The following is a 24,000-nucleotide window of genomic DNA, read 5'->3' on the forward strand; positions in this document are numbered from 1 at the left end:
GATATTTGCACATTCCCGAAATTGTGAATACCCATACTAGCATGAGAATTATAGGTCATTTTTCAAAATTACTACTTTTTTACACATTGTCTTTCATTTGGAAGTCAGAAATGCATTAAAAATCAATAGGTAATAACAGTTGCTCTACAATTCTGTGATACCCTAATTCTTCCGAGAAAAATGGTACCTCACTTGTGTGGGTAGGCCTAGTGCCCGTGACGGGAAACGGCCCAAAACGCAACGTGGACACGCCACATTTTCACAGTGAAAACTGACCCTTTTTTTGCAAAGTGCCTAGCTGTAGATTTTGAAACCTAACTCTGCCAGCACCTAGGTAAACCTAGCAAACCAATACATTTTTGAAAACATAGACAACCAGGGGAATCCAGGATGGGTTGACATGCTTGGTCTTTTACCGTGTTCTGTTACCCAAAATCCCTTGCAAACCTAAAAATTTGTCGAAAAACCATTTTCCTCACATTTCTGTGGTGGAAAGTTCTGGAATCTGCATGGATCCACAACATTCAACCCCCCCGCGTTCCAAAAGTCGTCCGAGAAATATGGTACCTCGATTGTGTGGGTAGGCCTAGTGCCCGCGACAGGAAACTGCCAAAAACGCAACATGGACATTCCACATTTTACAGTGAAAACTGACAGTATTTTGCAAAGTACCTAGCTGTAGATTTTGAACCCTAGCTCTTTCGGCACCTGGGGAAACCTAGCAAACCTATACATTTTTCAAAACTAGACACCCAGGGAAATCCAGGATGGGGTGACTTGTCTGGCTCTCACCAGGTTCTTACCCAGAATCCCTTGCAAACCTCCAAATTTGTCCAAAAAAACACATTTTCCTCTAATTTCTGGGGTGGAAAGTTCTGAAATCTGTGTGGATCCGCACAAATCCACCCACACCGCATTCCCCAAAGTCTTCCGAGAAAAATGGTACCTCACTTGTGTGGGGGAGGGGGGGGGGGGGTCAAGTACCCGCGACAGGCAAGGGCCCAAAATGTATTGAGGAGACATCAAAATGACCGATCACATAACCTGGTTTTGCAAGGGGGGTTCCATGAGTTTTTGGCCCCGGGCTCGGTGGCCATCTAGGGAAACCAAACCCCACATTTCTGAACACTAGACACCCGGGAGACTCCAATGAAGTATGGCTTGCGTGTATTCCCCAACGTTTCCCTACCCAGAATCTCCTGCAAACCTAAAATTGGGGGGGATGGGGCTTTGGCCTGCCCATCTTGGGCAGCCCCCACCCCTACATCAATTAAAAAAAAAATAATAATAATAAACTCTGGTTTCTAGAGGGCTTTCTGCCCCTGTGGGGGCAGATTGGGGTCTACTGCCCCTGTGGGGGGCAGAAAGACTGGAATTTCACTGGGGGTGGTGGAATTTTCATGCTCATCTTGGGCAGCCCCCACCCCTACATCAATTTAAAAAGAAATCCCTGGTTTCTAGCGGGATTTCTGCCCCCCCTGGGGGGCGGTTTGGGGGCAGAAAGACTGTACGTTTGTGGAATGGGTGTGGGGGCATTGGCATGCCCATATTGGGCAGCCCCCACCCCTATTGCCCAGTAAAAAACAAATCTCTGGTATTCTTCCCCCTCGGGGAGCAGATTTGGGGCAAGAAAGACTGAATATGGCCCAAAACAAAGGGGGGGAGCAAAGGCCCTTGTCCAAGGGGCAGCTCCCCCCCTCCCTGGTGCTAGTGGCTGGATCCCTGCTTGGGGATCGCCCTCCGGGGGTGATCCCCATGCAGGGATCTAGGGAAGGGCACCATTGTAAAGGAGATTCTCCCCTTTCCAACAATACCTCCCCTAAGTGTTTCGGTGCTTGAGGGCTGAGATAGCCCCACGAGCACTGAAACACTAAAACTGAAACGAAGTTTCAGTTTCGTTTTCAATCTAATGACAACAGCGTGCCATGCGCGATCGTTATTAGATTGAAAACCAGTGAGGGGCCTCTGGAGGTAGGGGAAGCTCTTCCCCTCCTCCTGAGGCCCCAAAAAAACTGGAAATCCCTCTGCTGTTTGCAGCAGAGGGATTTCGTGCCCCTGTCCTCATGATGGAATGGTTCCGTCATGAGCACAGGAGCACCGGTGCTCATGGTGAACCAATCCGTCATGAGCACCGAAGGGGTCAAAAGAATAAAGAAACCTATTTGGATTTAAACACTATTTCAGGGCTTCTGCATTATTGGAATTCTAAGAAGGACTATATTTTAATGTAATACGACTCTCTAGAAACGTGCCAATACTAAGCTTAATTTAGAACCTTCAAGTGAATTTCTCTGGACTTCTCAAGCACTTCCTAATAAGGCTGGGGGACTATATAGTAAGAGCAGTCTAAAAAAGGCAGTGTTGCCGTAGCTGTGACCTAGTACCTTACTGGCCGCCTCCACCATCTTTCTGGTCAGACTTCCAGGTAATTTCTTCCTGGCTGTGGTCATTTTGGGTCTTGTAGCCAGTCCTGGTCCCTCATAGCTGTGTAGCGAAGTTCCTTATCCTGACTTTGGTTGTTGTGGTCCTCATACTCCTGGAGGGGCTGGTTCTGTTTATCCTGGACCTAGTCCTCTTCCCCTGGTTCTAGTCCCTCCCGTTGTCCTGGTGGACCAGTTACTGGTTCTTTTATCTGAAAGAAACACGTAATTTATAGTTTCCTTACCTTAGATTTACCCCCAGGCGTAAGACTGGATCCGGAAAGTTTTTTTGTTAGCAGTACCTCTGCGCGTTGGAAGGTGGTGTCAGTCGGCTCCGCGTTCATAGTCTGTCGTGGTCGCCGGGATGACGTCGCGGCAGCTACGTAGACACCACCCTCGCACACTGTCATTTCTTTCTTTTTCTGCGCCAGCCAGCGCAGATCCGGGAAGAGCAGTACCTCAGTAATTTTTTGACTACCTTTTTCTTGACTTTTGTCAACGTCTTTTTTTTGAGTCGTCGACTCCGTAAGGTGCCCGAGGGATGCCTGGTTTTAAGGCCTGCGAATCTTACCATTGCATGATGTCGGTGACTGATCCGCACTGCGTGTCTTTTCTGCCTGGAGTACGACCACAACCCCAAGTCATTGACGCCGAAGGCTTTGCAGGAGCGGTCCCGAAAGCTGCCTGAACACCCACAGTCAGCTGTGCGCCACTCGAGGTCCTGGTCCAGAGGGGGGTTGAGGGACCGATCACTGAGCCATCGTCATTCCGGCTTGAAGTCATCCAAGTCTTCGCACTCAGGGTCGGGTAAGTCGAAGCATAAGAAGAAGCTGAAGAAGCATAGTCGCTCTTCTACTTCTCGTCGGCCAGCCGAACCAAATAGGTGCGCGGGTGGTGCCACTCCCGCGGCCCGGTGTGACCCCCGCCCAGCTTCGTACATTCTATGAGGGGATGCAGGCCATCTTTTGGCAGACTGACCCCGCTTGCGCGCCTTCGGGCCCCGTGGACTCGGTTGGGGGGGCCTAGGTCTTAGCTGCCGTTTGCTCTGGCCCCGGCGCCCCCCTTGGATCCAGGCCTGGATCCGGATCGGCGCCAGTTGACCTCATTACACCTCCACCAGCGCCACTTCCAACGGCACCACCACCGTGCCCAACGCTGGGTGGCCCCCTGGCCAGCGTCGACCCCAACCTCCTTCCTGACGTGGACACTGAGCTGGACCGGCATCAACCGGTGCCGGGTGGGGTTTTCATGCCCCTGTTCACGTCTGGGGCCTCTTTTCAACCACAGTGGCACCCTGAGGAAGATCAAGAGGACTGGGAGGGGTCAGGTAACCCTTTAACTAACCAACTCGAGCAAGATCAGGACTGGAGAGAGGAACTGGGAGATGCCAGGGGTCTTGACACTAAACTTGACCTTGGCATGTTGTCTTCTCCTACTGTGACTACGGAGGAGGGAGCGTCATACACTGTGGTGTTGCGTAGGGCGGCCGAGGCTCTCAACCTCGAGCCTCCTACGGTGGCTGTCAGGACTTAACTCCTGACTGAGGTGCTTCAACCGGCAACGAGCTCTTCGGAGCCCCTGCTTCCGTTCAATGAGGCCCACACTGACGTCCTTTTGGGCATGTGCTCCAGGCCCAACACAGGGGCTCCCGTGGACAGGATGATCGCCAGACGCCACCGCCCGACTCTGGGCGACCCCACTTTCCTCTCAACACCCCACCCCAGAGAGCTTGGTGGTCCAAGCCTCCACCTCCAAAAGCACATTCCCTACTGGAAAGGGAATCCAAGAAGCTGGACTATCTTGGCAAGAAAATCTTTTCTTCCGTCAGCTTAGGCCTGCGGTCCGTAAACCTTTCTCTTGGGCAGTTATTCGCACTCTGTGTGGGATATGGTGGCGCAAGTGCTCCCTCAATGTCTGGAGGAGGCCCGGGCAGTGCTCTCCCAGGGTGTCATCGCGGGGAGAGACGTAGCTAAGTTTACGATCCGTTGTGGACTGGACACCGCCGACTCTCTGGGCAGGACCATTTCAGCGTCAGTAGCACTCAGACGCTACGCCTGGATGAGGTCCACTGACTTTTCAGGGGATGTCCAGAACACCTTGATGCACATGCCTTTTTGGCGACAAAGCAGACAAAGCCCTAGAGCGCTAGAAGGACTCACGAGCTACGGCTAAGTCCTTGGTCCTCTCCTCACATCTGGCACAGTCTGCTTTTCGCCCCTTTAGTGGCTACGGAAGCGGTGCCCCGCTATGTCCCGCCACAGGCCGCAGCAAGTTACCCAACCTTCGCGCAGCCGGTGATGTGGGAACCAGCGTCGTGGTTCAGGGGGCCAGCGGGCGGGCCAGTCCACCAACCTACCCCCTCTGCAGCAGCCTCCAAACCTTCATAGTCTGACCTTTCAGGCCCATCAAACGCCATCACTGCCCCCACTGGCGCACCATCACTTCGGACAGGTGGGGTTTGCAGATAGTCCAAAGGGGCTACTCCCTCCCCTTGGAGATTACTCCTCCAGCCATGCCACCTCGTTACCACAGCATGTCGGAGGATCATCTGGCACTTCTCCAGCAGGAAGTTACGGCTCTCTTGGCCAAGGGAGCGATCTAGCCCGTTCCTGTCCCTGAAGTAGGTTGTGATTGCTACTCCTGCTACTTTCTGGTTCCCAAGGAGGACAAGGGCCTGCTTCCCATCTTGGATCTCAGGGACGTCAATCAATTCCTCCGGAAGGAGAAGTTCAAAATGTTGACGCTTGAGCAGGTCTTGTCTGCCCTCGACCCACAAGACTGGATGGTAGTGTTGGACTTGCAGGACGCTTATTTCCACATCCCCGTCCTGCCGGCCCACCGGCATTGCCTGCGGTTCACGGTAGGCCACAAGCATTTTCAGTTTAACATGCTCCCTTTGGCCTTACCAGTGCCCCTCGGGTGTTCACGAAAGTGATGCGGTGGTTGCAGCTCATCTGTGCAGATCAGGGGTTTCAGTATTTCCCTATCTCGACCACTGGCTGTTGAATGCGGGCTCGCCCCAGGCAGTCGTCTCCCACCTCCAGACTACAGCCGACCTCTTGCATCTGCTGGGGTACTCCATCAATGTGCCAAAGTCGCACCCGATTCCCTCTCAGAAGCTCCTCTTCATTGAAGCCGTTCTGGACACGTCTCAGTTTCAGGTCTATCCTCCCGAACAGCGAGTCCGGGACATTCGGCTATAAAGCCAATCTTTCAGCCCTTGTTGCGGATTTCGGTCAGAATGACCCTGAGGCTGCTGGGCTTCATGGCCTCCTGTATCCTGCTGACCAATCATGCCAGGTGGCATATGCGGGCTCTACAGTGGGACCTGAAGTTCCAGTGGGCGCAGCATCGGGGGAATCTGTCAGACTACGTTCAGATCTCGGAGGGCACTGCTCAACAACTGCAGTGGTGGCTCACGAACCAGGATTGGGTCAGTGGCAGTTCCTCTCCCTTCCCCCAACCCAACCACACTTTAGTGACGGATGCCTCCCTTCTGGGATTGGGAGGCCACATGGGAGAGCCGGCGATCAGAGGCCTCTGGTCTCCAGCGGAGTCCGGGCTTCACATCAACCTCCTGGAGCTCCGGGCGATTCGTCTTGCACTGAAGGCATTCCTTCCCTCTGTCCGGAAAAGAGTAGTGTAGGTGTTCACGGACAACACCACTGCCATGTGGTATTGCAACAAACCGGGTGGCGTGGTGTCATGGACCCTAAGTCAGGAGACCCTTTGCCTCCGTACATGGCTGGAACATCATGGTATTTCCTTGGTGGTTCAACACCTGGCAGGTTTTCTGAACGCCAGGGCGGATAAACTCAGCCGCAGATGCATGATGGCTCACAAATGGCGTCTTCACTCTGAGGTGGTGCAAGAGCTTTCAACAGTGGGGAGAGCCTTGGTTAGATCTATTCGCCACCGAAGAGAATGCGCAATGTCAGCAATTCTGCGCATTGTAATTTCCAAGGCAGCACTCTCTCGGCAAAGCTTCATCTCGAGTGGAGTTGTGGTCTGTTGTACGCCTTTCCACCTATACAGCTTCTGCCCAGAGTGCTGAAGATCAGGCGCGACTGGGCCCAAGTTATTTTTGTGGCTCCAGATTGGGCACGAAGAGTCTGGCATCCCGAGCTGCTGAACATGGCCATCGATCCTCCCATCATACTGCCTCTTCGGGAGGATCTTCTATCGCAGCAGCAGGGGATGGTTTCTTGAAAGGCTTAACGCATCTCTTTCCTCCAATTCCTTTTGTTATGCCTCAGTGGGACTTGAACCTTGTACTGACTTACTTAATGTGCGCTCACTTTGAGCCGCTTCATAACTGTCCTCTACGTCTTTTAACTCTTAAGGCTGCTTTCCTGGTAGCCATCACTTTTGCTAGAAGGGTGAGTGAGCGCCAGGCTCTTTCCTCAAAACCTCCTTTGTCTGTTCATCCGGACAAGGTGGTTCTCTGGACCCGTCCATCCTTCCTTCCTAAGGTGGCCACTGCCTTCCACATCGGGCAGACCATTAATTTGCCCACCTTCTTTCCACCTCCTCATCCTTCAAAGGAAGAAGAGAAGCTCCACTGTCTGGACCTACAACGTGCACTCTCCTATCTCGATCGCACAAAACAGTTCTGGGTGGATGATCAACTTTTTGTTGGCTAAGTGGGTGCAAAAAAGTCGGGCCGTACACAAACTCACCATTTGTCGATGTGTAGTGTATTGAGGCTTGTTACTCTCTAGCTATAAAAGAGCCTCCAGTGGGGTTACGCCCTCACTCCACCCGGGCGATGGCAGTCACTACTGCCTTGGGAAGAGGAGTGCCTCTGAATGACATCTGTCAGGCGGCTACGTGGGCATCACTGCACACATTCACCAAACACTACTGCCTGGGCAGCCAAGTCCGAAGAGACCGCTTCTTTGGCCGTTCTGTTCTCCAGGACTTTCTGGTGTGATCTTGGTTCACAGACCCACCACCGGGGTTGGTATTGCTGGGGTATCTATTCTAAGATAAGGAATCTATAACTAACGTGTTTCTTTCAGATGCACAAGTTACTTACCTTTGATAACGATATATCTGTAAGAAACATTAGTTATAGATTCCCTACCGCCCCACCCATCCTCTCCGTTCTGCCAACTGATTTCTAGGGTGAAGGACATCCTTTCTGGGCCCTAGTTTTGTGCACCAATGGTCAGTGTCTTGCATGGCGCTGCGTTTCTGGCGCAGAATGTATTGTACAGAACTGACGTCAGCACGCGAGGACGGCGTCTAAGTAGCTGTTGCAACGTCATCCCGGCGACCACGACGCGGACGACTAACGCGAAGCCGATTGACTCCACCTTCCGACGCGCAGAGGTACTGCTGACAAACTTTCCGGATCCCGTCGGATGCCTGGGGATATATCTAAGGTAAGGAATCTATAAATAACTAATGTTTCTAACAGATGTATCGTTACCGATAAGTAACTTGTGCATTACTACTGTTTCTTTCTCCCATCTTGTTCCAGTTTGTCCTCCAAGTTCTAGTCCTTTTGTTCCTCTTCCTCTTTGCCCCTCTTGGCTTTGGTCCTGTTAGTTCTGCTGGTCTAGTTTCCAGTGTACTCCCCATCATCACGTACACTGTTTCTAGTTATGATCTTTTCACCTACAAATCGTTGTTATCATGTGTATCAGTTCAGTTCGTTTAGTGGAGGAATAAACACTACTGCAACAGAGTGCGTTAAGCTATGATACAATAATCCAAGAGTGTACACTTTGACTGTAGTGATACGGTGTTGGTCACCCTTTCCTACTCTTGGTCCTCCTATGCACTTTCTTCATGATCATTGTCCTTCTAGTTTTCCTAGATATGATTCTTCTGCCTCAGTTCCTTCTGGACCCGGTCCTTCTGGTTATGGTGCTCTTGTTCCTTGTCCTAGTCATAATTCCTATGACACTGTTCCTCCTGGTGTTCGTAACCTCCTAATTGTCAAGGTGACCTCAAACATGGTACTTCTCTTTCTGGTCCTTTCTTATCCAGGTTTTCCTGCCATTGCTTGTCCTTCTGCTTCTTGTGCTCCTGGCACCAGTCTTGCTGGTTATTGTTGTGGTCCTCTTATCCCTTTATACCTGACCTTTCTGGTTTAGTTCATCCTGGTCATTCTAATTATTGTCCTCTGGTCTTTGATATCCTGGTCCTGATGATCCTGTATTAACTGGTCCTAGTCCTCCACATCCAGTTCCTGCTGGCCCGTACCTCCAAGTGGTCTTAGTTTTCAAGGCTATCTTCCTGGACATAAGACATGGTGAGCTGGGTGAGGAAAGTGGAGGAAGAGCTGCCCCTCCCTTCTCCTCCTGAAATGGCCCTACTTCGAGACATAGGTGAGTAAGAAGGTGGGAGACACTGGTAAGAAAGACGAGAGAGAGATTGACCAGGGAGCGGAGGATTGTGACCAGTTAGACAGCGAAAAAAAGGATACCTTGTGCAGAGATAGGCATAATGAGGAAGCTAGGTCTGGCATGGGTAAAAGGATATTAGATAGAAAAAGTGCATTGAGAGACCGACTGGGCAGGAGAGGGAAAATGTGCATGGTTAGAGGGATACAAGTGAGACCCAAAATGAGTCGAGATGGAGGAAAAACACATGGGGCACAAAGTTGACAGGTAATGAGTGTGAAAAGAAAGATGGAGGAGAGGAAAAGGCAGTTGCATGAGACTAGGGCGAGGAGAGCTCGCATTTTCTTTGGCTAAGGTAGGAATTGTTTTGCACAATGTACTGGACGTATTTCCTTCCAACTATGATGTCCTTGCATTTAATCATAACACATTTGGATATTTATTTTGTGTCAAAACAATGAATATATGTGGTTCTATAATCTACGTGACCTAGTCTTCGGTAGCACTACGGAATCGCTGGGGAGAACAGACAGGCAGCATTTCAAAACACCTAAAACTTTGGGCGTATCACTTTTTGAAAGGTGTCTCTTGTCCTCTGCAACCAGCCCTGCTGTTAATCCTATTAAGTAGAAGGAACAAGTGTGCCGCAAACAAACTTTAGGACAGCCTCCTTTTAAAACGGTCTCTTACCCACTGAACTCCAGTGAAACAAAATCCAATTGCACAAAGTGGATTATGGTCTGTGCCCCCCTCGGTGATCATTGGATGAGGGACTTCTTGATACTCTGCTAAAGTTTGAGATACAGGAGGTAATGAGCTGTGAACAAGAGGACATTAGGAATGTTGCATGGGAGCAACTTGGGTGCCTGCGGCCTTACAATGAAGGCAGATCTTTTTTATTGGAAGTTGACTTTACCAAGTGTTTCACATACTTTCTTTAACACCCTGTATCAAAAGAGAAGTTACGTGAGGCTAGCTAACATTAGCATCACAGGAACGTTTCCTATCGTTTAAAATTACGCTTTCTCGCTGTAAGGGGAATGTAGACCCAAAATGTCCAGATACTCAAAAGGAACTCCGCGCTTACGGTTGACATTCTGTGATGCTGGGCGGGTGTATTTTTCTCGTGTGCACCTTGCATGCGACAAAGAGCTCCGCCAGTTGTTCCCCTCTTTCCCCTCTTTATTCCTGCCACTGATGGGGGAATTAAATGTAAACTGTATTCAGGGTGAGAAAATTACAACCATTAGGTGAAAATATGCACAAACTTTCTAAGCTTTGGGTGTTGACTCTGGGCACTTATATTTTACCAAATGTTCCACAAGGGGTGTGTTATATCACATGATCAAATGGATCTAGAAACGTATGTTCAAGTTCTATGAAAACAAATCATAAATGGAGGTATTTGCACACCGATGCCCACAACCTCGACCTACCTCTACATCAACCCTAACACTACTACTTGCCCTGAGAAGCAAACCTTCGTCTAACTCTAGGCCTTAGCCAAATCATTTGGTAACCCTGTAATTACTTTTTACCTTCCCACAACTCTAAACCTTATCCTAGCCATCACTCTACGTTTATCCTTCCTTCAACTCTACCTTGGATCCTAAGCACAAGACTTGACTGTAAGTCAACGTCTAGCCCAACCCTGCCCTTCAACATGTTCCCAACCTTATATAAACTTATTCTTGTACTTACCTCATTGGTGTTCTCAGTATTAGTGTTTTTAATATGGAGCCTCTAATGTGTAAATTGATGTAATGAAATCATAACAGTGGGTATCCATGTTCCCTCTAATTTATTTCCTCTTTGTGCGGTAGTGTAAGGTCTATGTGCGCTGCAGCCAAGGGTATGTGCACCAAGAACCCGACCGCAGCGACAAATCAGTGCTCTACCAAAAACCAGAATGTGTTGTAGAGCTAAACTATTTAAGACAGGTGGCTTGTGCTGCTCATACAAATACACTTAACTTCTATGCCTACTTCTAACAATCGTGTTTAGGGCACTATATATTACTGATTTTTAAAGCACACGGCCTATTAACAAAAGGAATGTTGCATGTCCAAAAGCACGACGGGTGCTTTCATAGTATATATTCGTATATTAGTGATGCTGAAAGCACACATCGTTGCTTCTAGACTTTCTGCATTCCTTTTGTTAGTAGGTGCGCGTCTGCAAGGCAGATTGTGCCTATTTTGAAAGTATTCATGTTAATTGCAGCACCACGTAGATTGGCGCTGCGATTAACTGGAATATTTTCAAAAAGGCCCACAATCTGCCCCGCAGCAGCTCTCTACTAACAAAAGGAATGCAGTAAGTGTAGGAGCCACTTGCTGCTTAACTTGGGTTGTGACCCTCCTTAACCCCACAGGCTGCAGTGTAAGAGGGACACTTACCTGCCACTCGTGTTCTCTGCCCGATCGTCTCTTCCTCCGCCTCCCGCAACACGGAAATTTCAGGTTTTTTACGCTGCTCGCATTTTAAAAGCAGCGGTGTGAACAGTCGCAGGATGTGCTGTGTGCCCGTGCACACTTCACACACGACACTGCACGCGCAAGGAAGCATAGGTGCGCGCGCGCGTACCTTACAGGGAACAGTGGTAGGGGATGCACCTTATGTTGAACTTGGTTGTGCATTCGCCTTTGAGAATTGGGCTCACATTGTTTTCTGTCTTCAAAGGAGTGGGAGGGACATGATGATTAAGATTATTTTTTTTCCTGTTAAACAGACAGACATCCGTGCAAAAAATAGACAATCTTGCCAAGTGGACATATGAAAAGAAAATTGGTATGACGTATCATATGTGAAGAAAGATATGTAGTTATCTTTGTCCTCCTGCACAGTCCTTTGCATCGACTCTCTAGATATTATTTTCGATGCGAGTAGTATTCATTGAATGATAAAACTGTTTCTTTGGCTAGAGCCCTGAAATTTAGTTAAATTATTTTGTTTCTCCATTCCCTTACTGTTTCGTTTACTTAGTAAAACATCTAATTTGTAGTAGAATATACGAATGCATTTCAACTAAGCATTGTTTTTCAGCATAGTGGCTGGCAACAAACGAGTAACCTACTTCTTGTAAACATTTTATCAATAGTGTCTCTCGTCCAGGATGGAGCTTTACATGAACGCAATGTGGTTAATAGAGAAATTCATGAAGAGGAAGTTGAAAAACTGAAAGCCGAAATTAATCAGTATACAGAGATTATTAAAACTCAGCAGCAACTATTACAGGTAGGTGTGGGCATGTACATCTCCTATAACCACTTCTAATTGCTTCTATTGTTGCATCTCTCCTGGGTATGTTTTTGGTTCTGCATCTTCAGCTCTTCATTGATGGACATTCACATTAAAATATTTAACCACTGTATTTGTGGATACCAAAACGTTTAAAAAGAATCACTTCAGTTGCAATTCAGGTTAAAAAATCAGGATTATTAAAACTATGTAGTGCTTTCCAAAGCCTATCACAGGCCTACTTTTTTAGGTCTCGCCTATGCAGCGCGCATGCGCTGCATAGGAGGGGACCTCATGTAATCTATTCCGTTTTTGCCCTAAAAAGTGCACGCGTTGCATTGCTTAGAATGGCAACGCGTGTACGTTTGGCGATTCCCTTGCGGGAGCGAGTGGCGCCATATGGTAGCAATTATCGCGCTCATTCCCGCAAGGGAAACGCTACGCGTCCCTGTTCTCAGCCAACACTCTCTCCCCCCCCCCCCCCCCCCCTCCCCCCCACTTGTTGTATTGGAGACTCCAGCAGGCCTCCTCTGGTTTCAGGTTCGTCCACTTTGGATGAATAATTTCACATTCTCGTTTCGAACCATTCTGTCACATTCTCCTTTCGAACCGTTCAATTGCGAGCTATGAACAACCTTTCAGGCGTTTGTACATGCAAGTATGTCAAGCAATTCCGCTGCATAGGGTGAGACGCATCAATTTGCTGCATAAGTTTGAGATTTTTATGGCGTATAAAGTATGTTTACTACATCATATATATCGATTGGATAGAACGTGTCTGTTATTGTTGAACAACATTGAGAGATGTTTGTCTTTGAGAAAGTCACGTTCAATGTGACGATTTTTTGCAACCTTTCCATTTGTTCTTTAGGCTAAAAAAGGTGAGGCGCGAGCAGACTTGGAGGTCAGTTAGGTGTAGCAGGTGCTGCCCCCTCCTTGCTCTTTGCTACCAAGTGTCACTGCCTGTGCTATGCCTGGTGTGAGGAGTAGCGAGGACTCAAACATTTAGCGGATTTACAATCCCATTTTCTTTATAAAGTTCACGTTTATTGCCCTTTCTCCAGCCACTCTGCTGCATAGAAAGACTTTTGAGAGGCTGAAGGTGGGGAAAGAGGACAAACATGTGACGTCATCTACAAAGGGTGCGCGAGGACCGATGTCCCTTCTGCTAGTCATGGCATTATGGAGAGGACAGGGCGTGTGTCGGGCTTAAAGTCACAATTTATACAATACCAACCCAATCTAGCTCTCTGCCTGGATAGCAACGCTTTACTAGGAAGGCTGGGGACACATGTTTAGCACAGTCTCCCACACCAGTCAAAGCCCTCACGAGAGTTGCATCATACCAGAGTAACATTTCTTCTGTGGCTGATGCGCGAACCGGCACAGTTGGTGGCTTCCCTGACACTATTGCTTCACGCTTGCAGCACACCTTACCTTCCAGGGCGATCAGGCTCACACCACAGACAGGGCAGACCCGGTCCCCAAAATTGAAACGGTTAATTCGATAGACGCCAGGCGCACCTGCAGATAACACAGGTCTGCACCTAGGGGGCATGCTTTCTCTACACCCACACGCCTGGAGCCTCTGGGGGATCTTGGGGGCCGAATCAAGTGTGGCGTTGAGGAAACACCATCCTCCGCAGTTGATCGGATATCTGAATGGTTGCATACATATTCAGGGCACAAGTCCTAAACAAGCATTGGCATAGCCAATAGGTCTCGCCTTTGGGACCTTTATAAGTGTTTAGCTATGCAACAGTTAATATTATTGCAGTAAGGATATTGTGCTGCATAACTAAATACTTATAAGGTCCCAAAGGCGAGACATATTGGCTATGCCAATGCTTGTTTTTTCTTGTAGTTAATAAACTTTAAATTCAACCCTTTTATGAAGATTACAGCAGTGCGGCATCTGACCTAATAACTGCTGCTTAAGCTGTTAACAATTGAGGACAAACATTGGCAAAGCCCAGAGGTCTGGTGTTGACCGCCAGCCGTTTGACTTTGGCAATTCTTGGTTTGTTCTGTCATGGCTTCTGCAAAGCGCTATTATTGGTTAAGTGGTTGGGCCTTCATCAGTCTAAAATAACATTGAGTAAATTTTGGACTTGGCCCTATCTGCAAGGTCCACCACCTAACTTTGAATTCGCCCCTCCTGTTTCCTGAAATTGTTTTTTGTTGGTATTTGGGCATTGTGCACTTCAGCACTGCTACCAGTGTTGAAGTGCTTGTGCGCTCAGTCTAAAACATGCTAAAAGTGGCTTACACCTGATTGGCACATTTAATTTACTTGTAGGTCTTTAGCATATGGTACTACATGTACCCAGGGTTTGTAAATTAAATGCTACTAGTGGGCCTACTGCACTCTTTGTGCCACCCACCACGGTAGCCCTTTAAAACAGGTCTCAGTCCTGCCATTGCAGCCTATAGTGCAGTTTAAAACTACCTAGTCACCCTGGCAAAATAGGCTTTTCGTGTCAAATTGGAACCTCATCAGGTCCCTGAACAAGATGCAAAGCCACATGTATGAATGAACCCAAAATGTTAAATATATCAGGTTTTTATTTTTATTCCAAAAGTTCTCAATTTTTAATCAAAGTTTTATACTCCAATTTTTATCGCACTGTTTTTCATAGATGCCAATCCAAGCTTTTCTTAGCAGCACCAGGGACGTTCAGTAATCCTCATGACAGTCTATAAACTGTCCCCAATTAATTTCGGTATAATTCCTTTCCTCAGTGGTAACTAAAATACAAGATGGTAAAAAAGAAACCCATCAGCACGACCAAAGAGTAATGCACTAAATAAAAATCTGAATACCAACGTGAGTGCTTAATAATACAATTGCACCTAATAAGATATATTTTTTTAACATAAAAATTAGTGCAACCCTGCCCGTAATCACTCATTCGTGAACCATACTGACATTATTTCAGTGATAAACCCCATATAAAATAACCCAAAAGTGCGCATATAACTCCCCCAATTAAAAGTGACCGCAAAGTGAAATCCAAATGTTAGAAATGAGGGGGCTCTGGTTGACGCAGGTGTGAACCCACAACAAGCAGGGACCCTTTACTTCTTGTCAGGGCGAAGGATGACTCCCCAGAATAACCCCTGCTCACCCTCTAGGTGCGTGGCGCGAGCAGTCTAGGCTAAGTCTCAGGCGTACACGGTTAAGCAAATGCAATTACACATACAGTAAACCCCTTGCATGCACCACAAACGGACACCAATCAGGAGGTATATAAAAATAAGCTTTTATGTAGATTCAGCAGATTCAAATACAAGGCCCAGTAACGTTGAACTGATGGGGCCACAATTCGCAGGAATACGGTAAAGTTCTCTTGGTTTTACGGAAAGTTCTTTAGGCGGGCCCAAGGTAACTGTAGGCCTCAGCGCACTTCGTGCTGAGGCAGCGCCCAGGGAGCACACCGCAGATGACAGGGAAATAAGAACGTTGTGGACCCTGGATCCGATGCGAGCTCGCGGTCGAGGTCGTAAGTACAGTACCTTGTTTCTTGACGCAAAGGCGGGTGCGGGATTTCAGCGGCTCTTCGACAGAAGAGCGAGGCGGCGTCCGGGGCTCCCACACTTCACGAGGGTGTCTGATCTTCAGGCTCACGACAAGAGCGGGGTGTTGCAGGTGGCGTGTGAACAAAGCGGGGCAGCCGGGCACGCAGATACGTCCGGGCCGTCCGAGGCTTGGAGATGCTCACAAACGCCGATTCCGGCGGGAGGGTGAAGGTGCACAGCGAGCCTCCAACGAGCGAGGTGACGGGGCAGCCCAGCACAGCGTAGGGGGAGCGGCTCCGATCGAGCGAGGCTCTTCCCAAGGCGGGGGCGGCTAAGCAGTCCTGGTCACGGCTCAGGGAGGGACTGGGCACGAGGGTCACAGCTCCGGCGAGGGAAAGGACACCACAGTCCAGCAGCAGGCGAGTGAAGATCAGGTAGAGCCCAATGGTCCTGGGGCTCAGTTCAGGGGGCAAGCTCAGTTCCAAGCCCTTGGAGATCGTTTTGGAAAAGCACAAGTCTTGAAAGTAAAAGTAAAGTGAAAGTCTTCAGCAACAGTTTCTCTTCTCTCCTTTGGTAGCAAGGTCACCACTGCAGGCCAATCCCCCAGGATAGGGACAGTCTTCCTCCTACAGCTTTCCCGGTGCCTCCTCCTCAGGCAGAGATTCTTCTTGGTCAAAAGCGGATCTAGTTTCTTAGGAGCAGGGCTCCTCCATTTATACCACAAATCTTTTGTTCTCCCAGGCCAGGGGGGCCCTTGCCTAGTTCAGTCCGGTTTCTGAGCACTTTGTTTACGTGATGCAGGCTTCTCCTTTCAGAGTGCAGGGCAGAGTCATCCGACGCTCCACAGGGGGTGGAGCCGGCATCGAGGTAGCGGAGCACTGTCCTATTCAGAACCTAGGAGCACTCCTCCCACCCATCTACCTGTCGATCGTCCTATTCATGCCAGGCTACCTAGCCCTGCCCATCTGGGTTCCCCCAGCCCTGTCACTCACTCCAGCCAGACATCAGATACACAACACGCAGAGGCGGCTGAAAGGTTTAGGCAAGCAAAGGCCAACTTTCTAAAAGCGGCATTTGCAAACCCGGAATATTAAAATAAACCTTGCGAAAAGGTGTACCTCATTATTCCGAGCTCAGGCATACTAAACTCGATCTCCTACCATGTTCCCTGGGTCGGTTAGGATCATAGGGTGTAATAATCCAGGCCGCCCATACTGGCCTATGAGAACAGGGTAGCCTTGCAGTAGTGAACACCATAAAAACACATGAGGCACAGCGACAAAAAGAGGAAGGGAGACTCACGCCAAGGTGCCAGGTCTAACACCAATCAAATAAAATGCAACCATATCTACGTGCAAAATGAACATATAACCTACGAGTGAAACCCGTGATAAATGAAAACAAAATTACATGCTTTCAAATAAAACACCGCTCACTAAAAATCAACAATGAAATATGACTGTATAACTAAATGTTTACCAAATATTCAACCTAATATTCGCCTGTGGCTCATGAAAAACTTGTACTTCGATTCCATATTTATATGAACCATGACCAAAAATTAAGACCACTATGTTTTGTACTGGCCATAAATCGACTTCTGACCAGCGGTCCCACTTGTAGATATTTTCTAATGGAACCAGGTGCACACGTATTAAATCTTCTGGGCAATTAATTACCTTCACGTACCCCAGCCAGCGCATTCTTGTGAGAAAAAGTGAACAAAAGACTTAAAGCATACCGTGCGCATTGTGCTGTGAACAGTGAAAACATCCCCCCAAAGAGCTTAAACTAACAAATGCTTCAACAACCCTCACGCTCACTGACCAACATAATGGTAATAAATGTGCAAATAAACAATACTATGGAATAAAACTCATCCTGTAAAAAATGCATCAAACGTGCATATAAACTGTTAAATCTGAATTACCGGCAAAATATGAATGCATTCTAACATGTAATCATAAAATAATACTATACATCAGTTATTTGCAAAGCTTATCTGGTGAAAATCAAAATCCTATGAAATTCAAATACTAGAAGTATGCCTAAATGTGTTCTCCATACTTCAGCTCATGAACCAATAGATCCTCCAGTGCGCCAGATAAAGTTGGTCGACTACTTAGACGCTGCACTCGTGTGCTGATGTCAGTTCTTTCTTTTTCCGCGCCAGCAAGCGCAGATCCGGAGAGAGCGGTACCCCCATTCACTTTTTGACTGACTTTTTCTCGACTTTTGTCCACATTGTTTTTTGAGTCCATTGACTCCTGGTGCACAAGGGATGCCCAGCTTCAAGGTTTGTGGTTCCTGTAACTGACTGTCAGTCACGGACCCGCACCGCGTTTTGCCACTTCTGTCTGGAGCGCGACCACAACCCCAAGTCGTACTCCGACTGTTGGACCATGAACCCGAAAGTCCCGAAAGCTGCTCGAGGCCCAGCAGTCTGCTTCGCGCCACTCGAGGTCCCTGTCGCGTAGGGGGTTGAGGGACCGGTTGCGGAGCCACTATCATTCTTCGTCCAAGTCTTCGCACTCTGGGTCAGGTAAGTCGAAGCACAAGAAGAAGTCGAAGTAGTATCGTCACTCTTCGACTTCTCCCCATCCGTCGGCCGACGCGACTAGGAATGCGGGTGGTGCCCCTCCGGCGGCTCTACGTGCAGAGCCCGAAGGGTGGACTCCGGGTTCCCCCTCCCCCTTTTCAGGGCCTGGTGCACCCCCTGCTCAGCTTTGTCAGTTTTGCGAAGCAATGCCCGCCATCTTTGGGCAGCCCGACTCTGCCGTTGCGCCTTCGGGCCCTGCGGACTCTGCTTGGGGCCCTGGGCCTTCGACGCCGGCAGCTCCGACCTTGGCATCACAGGGTCCCCTTGGATCCAGGCCTGGTTCGGATTGGCGGCAGTCGACCTTGTTACGCCTCCCCCCGGCCCGGATTCCACAGGCACCATGTCTGCAGCCGGCATCAACCCTAGCCGCCACCTCGCGGTAGACACAGAGCCGGACCTGTGTCGACCGACACTGGATCCAGCGCAGACTGGTACCTTTGTGCCCGTGTTCTACCCTGGCTCTTTGAAACCAAATTGGCAGCCAGAGGAGGATGAGGCGGACAGGGAGGGGTCTGGAGACCCTTTAACAGACCACTTGGGTTATGAAACGGACTGGAGAGGAACTGGGGGAAGCCAGTGGTCTGGACACTTCACCAGACCTTGGCATGTTGTCTCCTCCTACCATGGCTACGGAGGAGGGAGCGTCATACGCAGTGGTGTTGCGTAGGGTGGCCGAGTCTCTTAGCCTCGAGCTACCTACAGTGGTAGTCAGGACTAACCTCCTGACAGAGGTGCTTCAACTGGCTGTGTGCTCTTCTGAGCTCCTACTGTTGTTTTAATGAAGCCCCAATGGACATCCTTTTGGGCATGTGGTTCAGGCCCAACACAGGGGCTCCTGTGGACAGGATGATTGCCCGACGCCACTGTCAGGCCTAGGTGACCCACTTTCCTCTCCCAACACACCACCCCTAAGAGCTTGGTGGTCCAAGCCTCCACCTCCAAGGGCTCTTTCCCTACGGCTCCACCTGATAGGGAATCCAAAAAGCTGGACCATCTTGGGAAGATGTTTTCTTCCTCCAGCTTGGGACTGCAGTCAGTAAACACTGCATGTGTGTTGGGCCGTTACACCCACTCCATGTGGCATATGGCTGCGCAAGTGCTGCCTCCGTGCCCGGAGGAGGCCCGGGCCGTGCTCTCTCAGGCAGTTGCCGAAGGGAGAGACGCAGCAAAGTTTACCATCCGCTGTGGGCTGGATACCGCTGACTCACTAGGAAGGACGTGTGAGAAGTTGGCCTGATATGTAGTGCTCACTATTCTAGTGATCACTGTGTATCATTCCAAATGACCCTTATTGATGATTGGTTGTAAGTCAACCTTGTAGACCAGCTATCCTAGTAGCGTGGACAAGAGCAGTCTTCAGGCTAAACTCTAGAGGGCGTGTTAAGCCAGCTGTTTACCATCACATATACCCCTTGAACACCAATGTGAAAGGACACCACACCAGTTGTTATGAAAATAAAGGATATTTATTTATAACAAGACTACCCTGGCTCTTTATGAGTCAGGGAGCTAAGCACAATACAAAACTCTTTGGAAAATACTTCTAGTTGCACAATTTACACAAATGCCCGAAGGGCACGAAACCATTTACACTGCAAGTGGAATGGGAGAGGTTAGAGAGTCTAAAGTTACTGATTCCGGAGGAATCCGATCAGTTGGACTAAACGGAAAAGGAGCTGGACACTTGTAGAGTGAACCTACGATGGAGCACCGAAATGCTCGAGTTACCTAGCCCAGAGGCCACGGCTGCGTGGGGTTCAGCAAGATGTCGGGAGTCCTCGTTGTAGTCTCGGGAGCCTGAAAGAAGTTGTTGCTGGCAGGCGACCAGTGTCGATATTCAGCGAGAACCAAGCCTGGATCGGTGATGAAGGAAACCTGAAAGCAGAGGGGACTCAGTTCTCAACCGCTAGCCAGCGATCGTGTGGTCACCAGGGAGGTACCGGATGAAGTCACCTCGATCAGGTGAGTGGGCGACGTCGGACTCGGCTGTTCCTCAGACCAGGAGGCGCGGCGGCGACCAGGCTGGAGGGCGAGCTGTCCCACGAAGGTGTCTGCTGTCGATGATGCTGGGCCCAGGAGTGGGGCAGCAGTTCTTAGCAGAGGCAAGCCCACGCGGGGGAGTCAAGATGGCGTCTGGAGTGGACCAGGAGGGTCCGAGGTACTCCTCTGTTGAAGGGGAGCAAGGACCAGTCTGGAGCAACCAGACCAGTGATGAAAAACTGTCGTGGTGCGTCGTGAAGAGGGCCACTAGCCGACGGCGAGTGGCCGGACAACGCGGTGAGCAGCAAGGAGCAGAAGGGCCCCCACGCAGATCTCGTGGATGCTGGGGAGGCAGGCTTCGGGGCTGGAGCTACTCTGGGTTAGGGCTTCTCAAACCCTAGGTGCACTCACTCGAGGGTCCCTCGGTGGTTGTGCTAGATACGCGTCGTGCAGGTTCTGAAGATGGCCGGTCCCGCAGGTCTCGTCGCACCTACGAATCTCAGCTGGGCTGACGATGTAGGTAGAGGTCAGAGATGGCGGGGAATCCGGGTCTCGTCGAGCTGGGCAGTCTTGATCCGTAGGAGAGACGTACAGCAAACCGCAAGCGCTTAGGTGGTGCCTGCTGGTGCAGGGTGGCTACTCCTTAGCCACAAGGGAGAGTCTTCAGAAAAAGTCAAGAGTTCCTTTCGTGGAAAGTAGTTCAAGATTCAGAATTATCCAATTTGGGAAGGGGACTCGCTCCTACCTTTATACTAGGAAAAGGGCCTGGCCCGTGACTAGGTCCTACCTATGGGTGGGACCAGGAGGGGGGTGGTTACACCCCTATCCTTTGTCCGGCTTCGCCCCAGCTCAGGGGCTGGGGTGCCCCCGAAACTGGTTTGAGCCGGGCTATGCACCGTGAGCACCGGGGTGCCACTTGCAATCACCTTCCTTTCAGCCCTGCCTACCTGGGATACACAAACCCTGTCTGGGATGGTGCTAACACCGCCCTCGACAGGAAACCCTTTGTCCAAGCTCCCCTCGCTGGAAGGTCTCCCAGCAGCAGGAGGTCAGACTTGTGTCTGGTGGCAGCATCCATTTTGTGATGCTGAGGCTTGAGTCAACTTTAACCGGGGTTCAAGGTTACTTCCATGTCGTGTCCCTCTAGAAGGGTGGAATGCTAACCCAGTCGCCAGAATTGGCGAGGGGTTCGTATTCCAATTCGTATGACACCTTACTCGACATGTGTGGGTGATGCGATGCCATAGTTGGCAAATAACCGCGAGGATTATAATGCATTTTAAGGTAGATGGCACGCGTCACCATGGAACAGCTATTAGGACTTGGTTCCGCAAGCTGTCGACGGGCTCAGCTCGCGCCAGAGCACCATCTCACATGATTCCCAGCACTCTGCCTTCAGGATTGATAAGGCCTGCCATAGGAGTGACTGATAGGAATCCATGCGTCCATTTTAGGGTTAGGTATAGGAATACTACACCTACAGCAACGGGTGATTACACCACCTTGCCCCAGCTGTCGTGCAGCCAGTTGTGTCAGATTTGGGTGGCCATCCAGGGGTGGCATAATACATGCTGCAGCCCCTGGTAGGCCCTGGGTACGCCGATGCCCTGGATACCTGTGGTATGCTGATACAGGGACTGATAAGGCGGCCCAGTTCCAATTAGTGGATGCACCTAATGTACATGTGTTTTAATCTGGAGAGAGAACAGCTAGGCTGTGGGTCTGACTGGCAGGCCCACAGCCAGGGAAAGTCGTAAAGCAATGAAGCAAAAGCAAAATATCTGGGTGATCATAGGATTGCAGACCCTACTCTCCTACAGGACGATTTCCACATTGGTAGCTCTTTGATGCTACGCCTGGTTGAGGTCGACTGGTTTTTCAGGGGATGTCTAATCCACTCTTATGGACATGCCCTTTGATGGCCGTCTCCTTTTGGGCGATAAGGCAGACGACTCGCTGGAGCGCTTTAAGGACTCTCGGGCTACGGCCAGGTCCTTAGGCCACTTCACCACCCGCCCTTCGCAGTCTGCCTTTCGTGGCTACGGAAGTGGTGCTCCACCACGTCCTGCCCAGAGCCAAAGCCCGGCGCAAGCTGTTCAGCCTCCTAGGCAGCCGGCGACGTGGGAACCAGCACTGCGGTTCTGGGGGCCAGCGGGTGGGCCAATCCACCACGGCCCCCTCTGCAGCGGCCTCCAAACCCTCTTAGTTCGACCTTTCAGGGCCGCCAAATTCCAGTGGGCGGCAGGATTCGCCATCACCTTGCCCACTGAGACACCATCACGTCGGACAGCGGGGTTTTGCAAATAGTCCGAAGGGGCTACTCCCTCCCCTTCGAGACTACCCCTCCATCCATGCCACCTCGGTACCATTGCATGTTGGAGGATCATCTGGCCCTTCTCCAACAGGAAGTTTCGGCACTCCTGGACAAGGGAGCCATCGAGCGAGTTCCTGCCCCAGAAGTGGGTTGTGGTTGCTATTCCCACTACTTTCTGGTGCCCAAGAAGGACAAAGGCCAGCGCCCTATCTTGGATCTCAGGAATGTCAACTGCTTCCTCCGGAATAAGACGTTCAAAATGTTGATGCTCGCTCAGGTCCTGTCTGCCCTTGACCCTGGAGACTGGATGGTATCGTTGGACTTGCAGGATGCTCACTTCAACATCCCTGCCCTGCCAACCCACCGGTTTTACTTGCGGCTCACTGTAGGCCACGAGCATTGCTCACTTTTGGCCTTACCAGCACCATTTGGGTGTTCACGAAAGTCATGGCGGTGGTCGCAGCTCATCTGCGCAGATCAGGGGTCCCAGTCTACCCCCCCACCCCCCCATCTCAGCGACTGGCTGTTGAAGGCGGGCTTTCCCCAGGCTGTCTTCTTCCACCTCCAAACTAAGTCAGGCCTCCTGCATGTGCTGGGGTTCTCCATCAACATGCCAAAGTCACACTTGACTCCCTCTCGGAAGCTCCTCTTCATCGGAGCGGTTCTGGACACGATGCAGTTTTGGGTCTTTCCTCACAAACAGCGAGTCTGGGATATTCGGGCTTTGAGTCCGATCTTTCAGCCCCTATCCCGGGTTTCGGTCCGGATGACCCTCAGGCTATTGGGCCTGATGGCCTCCTGCATCCTGCTGGTGGACTATGCCTGATGGAATATGCGGTCTCTGCTGTGGGACCTGAAGTTCTAGTGGGCACAATATCAGTGAAACCTGTCTGATTGCTTCCGGATCTTGGAGGGCAATGTACACCAATTGCAGTGGTGGCTAACGAACCAGGATTGGGTCGATGGCAGATCACTCTCCCTTCCCCAACCAGAGTTCACAGTGGTGACCGATGCATCACTCCTGGGATGAGGCAGCCACATGGGGGAGGTGGACATCAGAGGCCTCTGATCTCTGGCAGAGTCCTGGCTCCACATAAACCTTCTCGAGCTTCGGGAGATTCATCTTGCTCTCAAAACATTTCTACCCTCTATCTGGTGAAGAGTAGTGCAGGTGTTCATGGACAACACCACCATGTGGTACTGCAGCAAACCAGGTGGGGTGGCGTCGTGGACCCTATTTCAGGAGGCCCACCGCCTCTGGACATGGCTGGAACATCAGGCATTTCCCTGGTGGTTCAACACCAGGCACATTCACTGAACGCCAGGGCGGACGAACTCAGATGCAGGATGAATCACGAATAGCGTCTTCACTCGGAGGTGGTGCAAGGTCTCTTTCAACAGTGGGGAGAACCTTGGTTAGATCTACTTGCCACCATTCTGCGCGTTGGAATTTTCAAGGTGGCACTCGCTAGGCAACGCCTTTCGGCGCAAGTGGAGTTGCGGTCTTCTATATGCCTTTCCACCTATACCACTTCAGCACTCTGGGCAGAAGATCAGGCGCTACCGGGCCCAAGT

The 24,000-nt window shown here is 50.2% G+C and overlaps 1 protein-coding gene across 6 annotated transcripts in view; it reads left to right on the top strand.

Annotated features, from left to right (window-relative positions):
• SSX2IP (SSX family member 2 interacting protein) overlaps positions 1-24,000 on the top strand; it is a 450,188-nt gene that overhangs the window by 279,929 nt on the left and 146,259 nt on the right. For all 6 annotated transcript variants that reach the window (XM_085602084.1, XM_085602087.1, XM_085602088.1 and 3 more), the window contains one exon: positions 11,874-12,010. In XM_085602084.1, coding sequence (XP_085458210.1) covers positions 11,874-12,010 — 137 coding nt within the window. The remainder of the gene's footprint in view (positions 1-11,873; positions 12,011-24,000) is intronic.

The sequence above is a fragment of the Triturus cristatus genome, chromosome 4_2 (genome assembly GCF_964204655.1).
Source record: "Triturus cristatus chromosome 4_2, aTriCri1.1, whole genome shotgun sequence".
Lineage (NCBI taxonomy): Eukaryota > Metazoa > Chordata > Amphibia > Caudata > Salamandridae > Triturus > Triturus cristatus.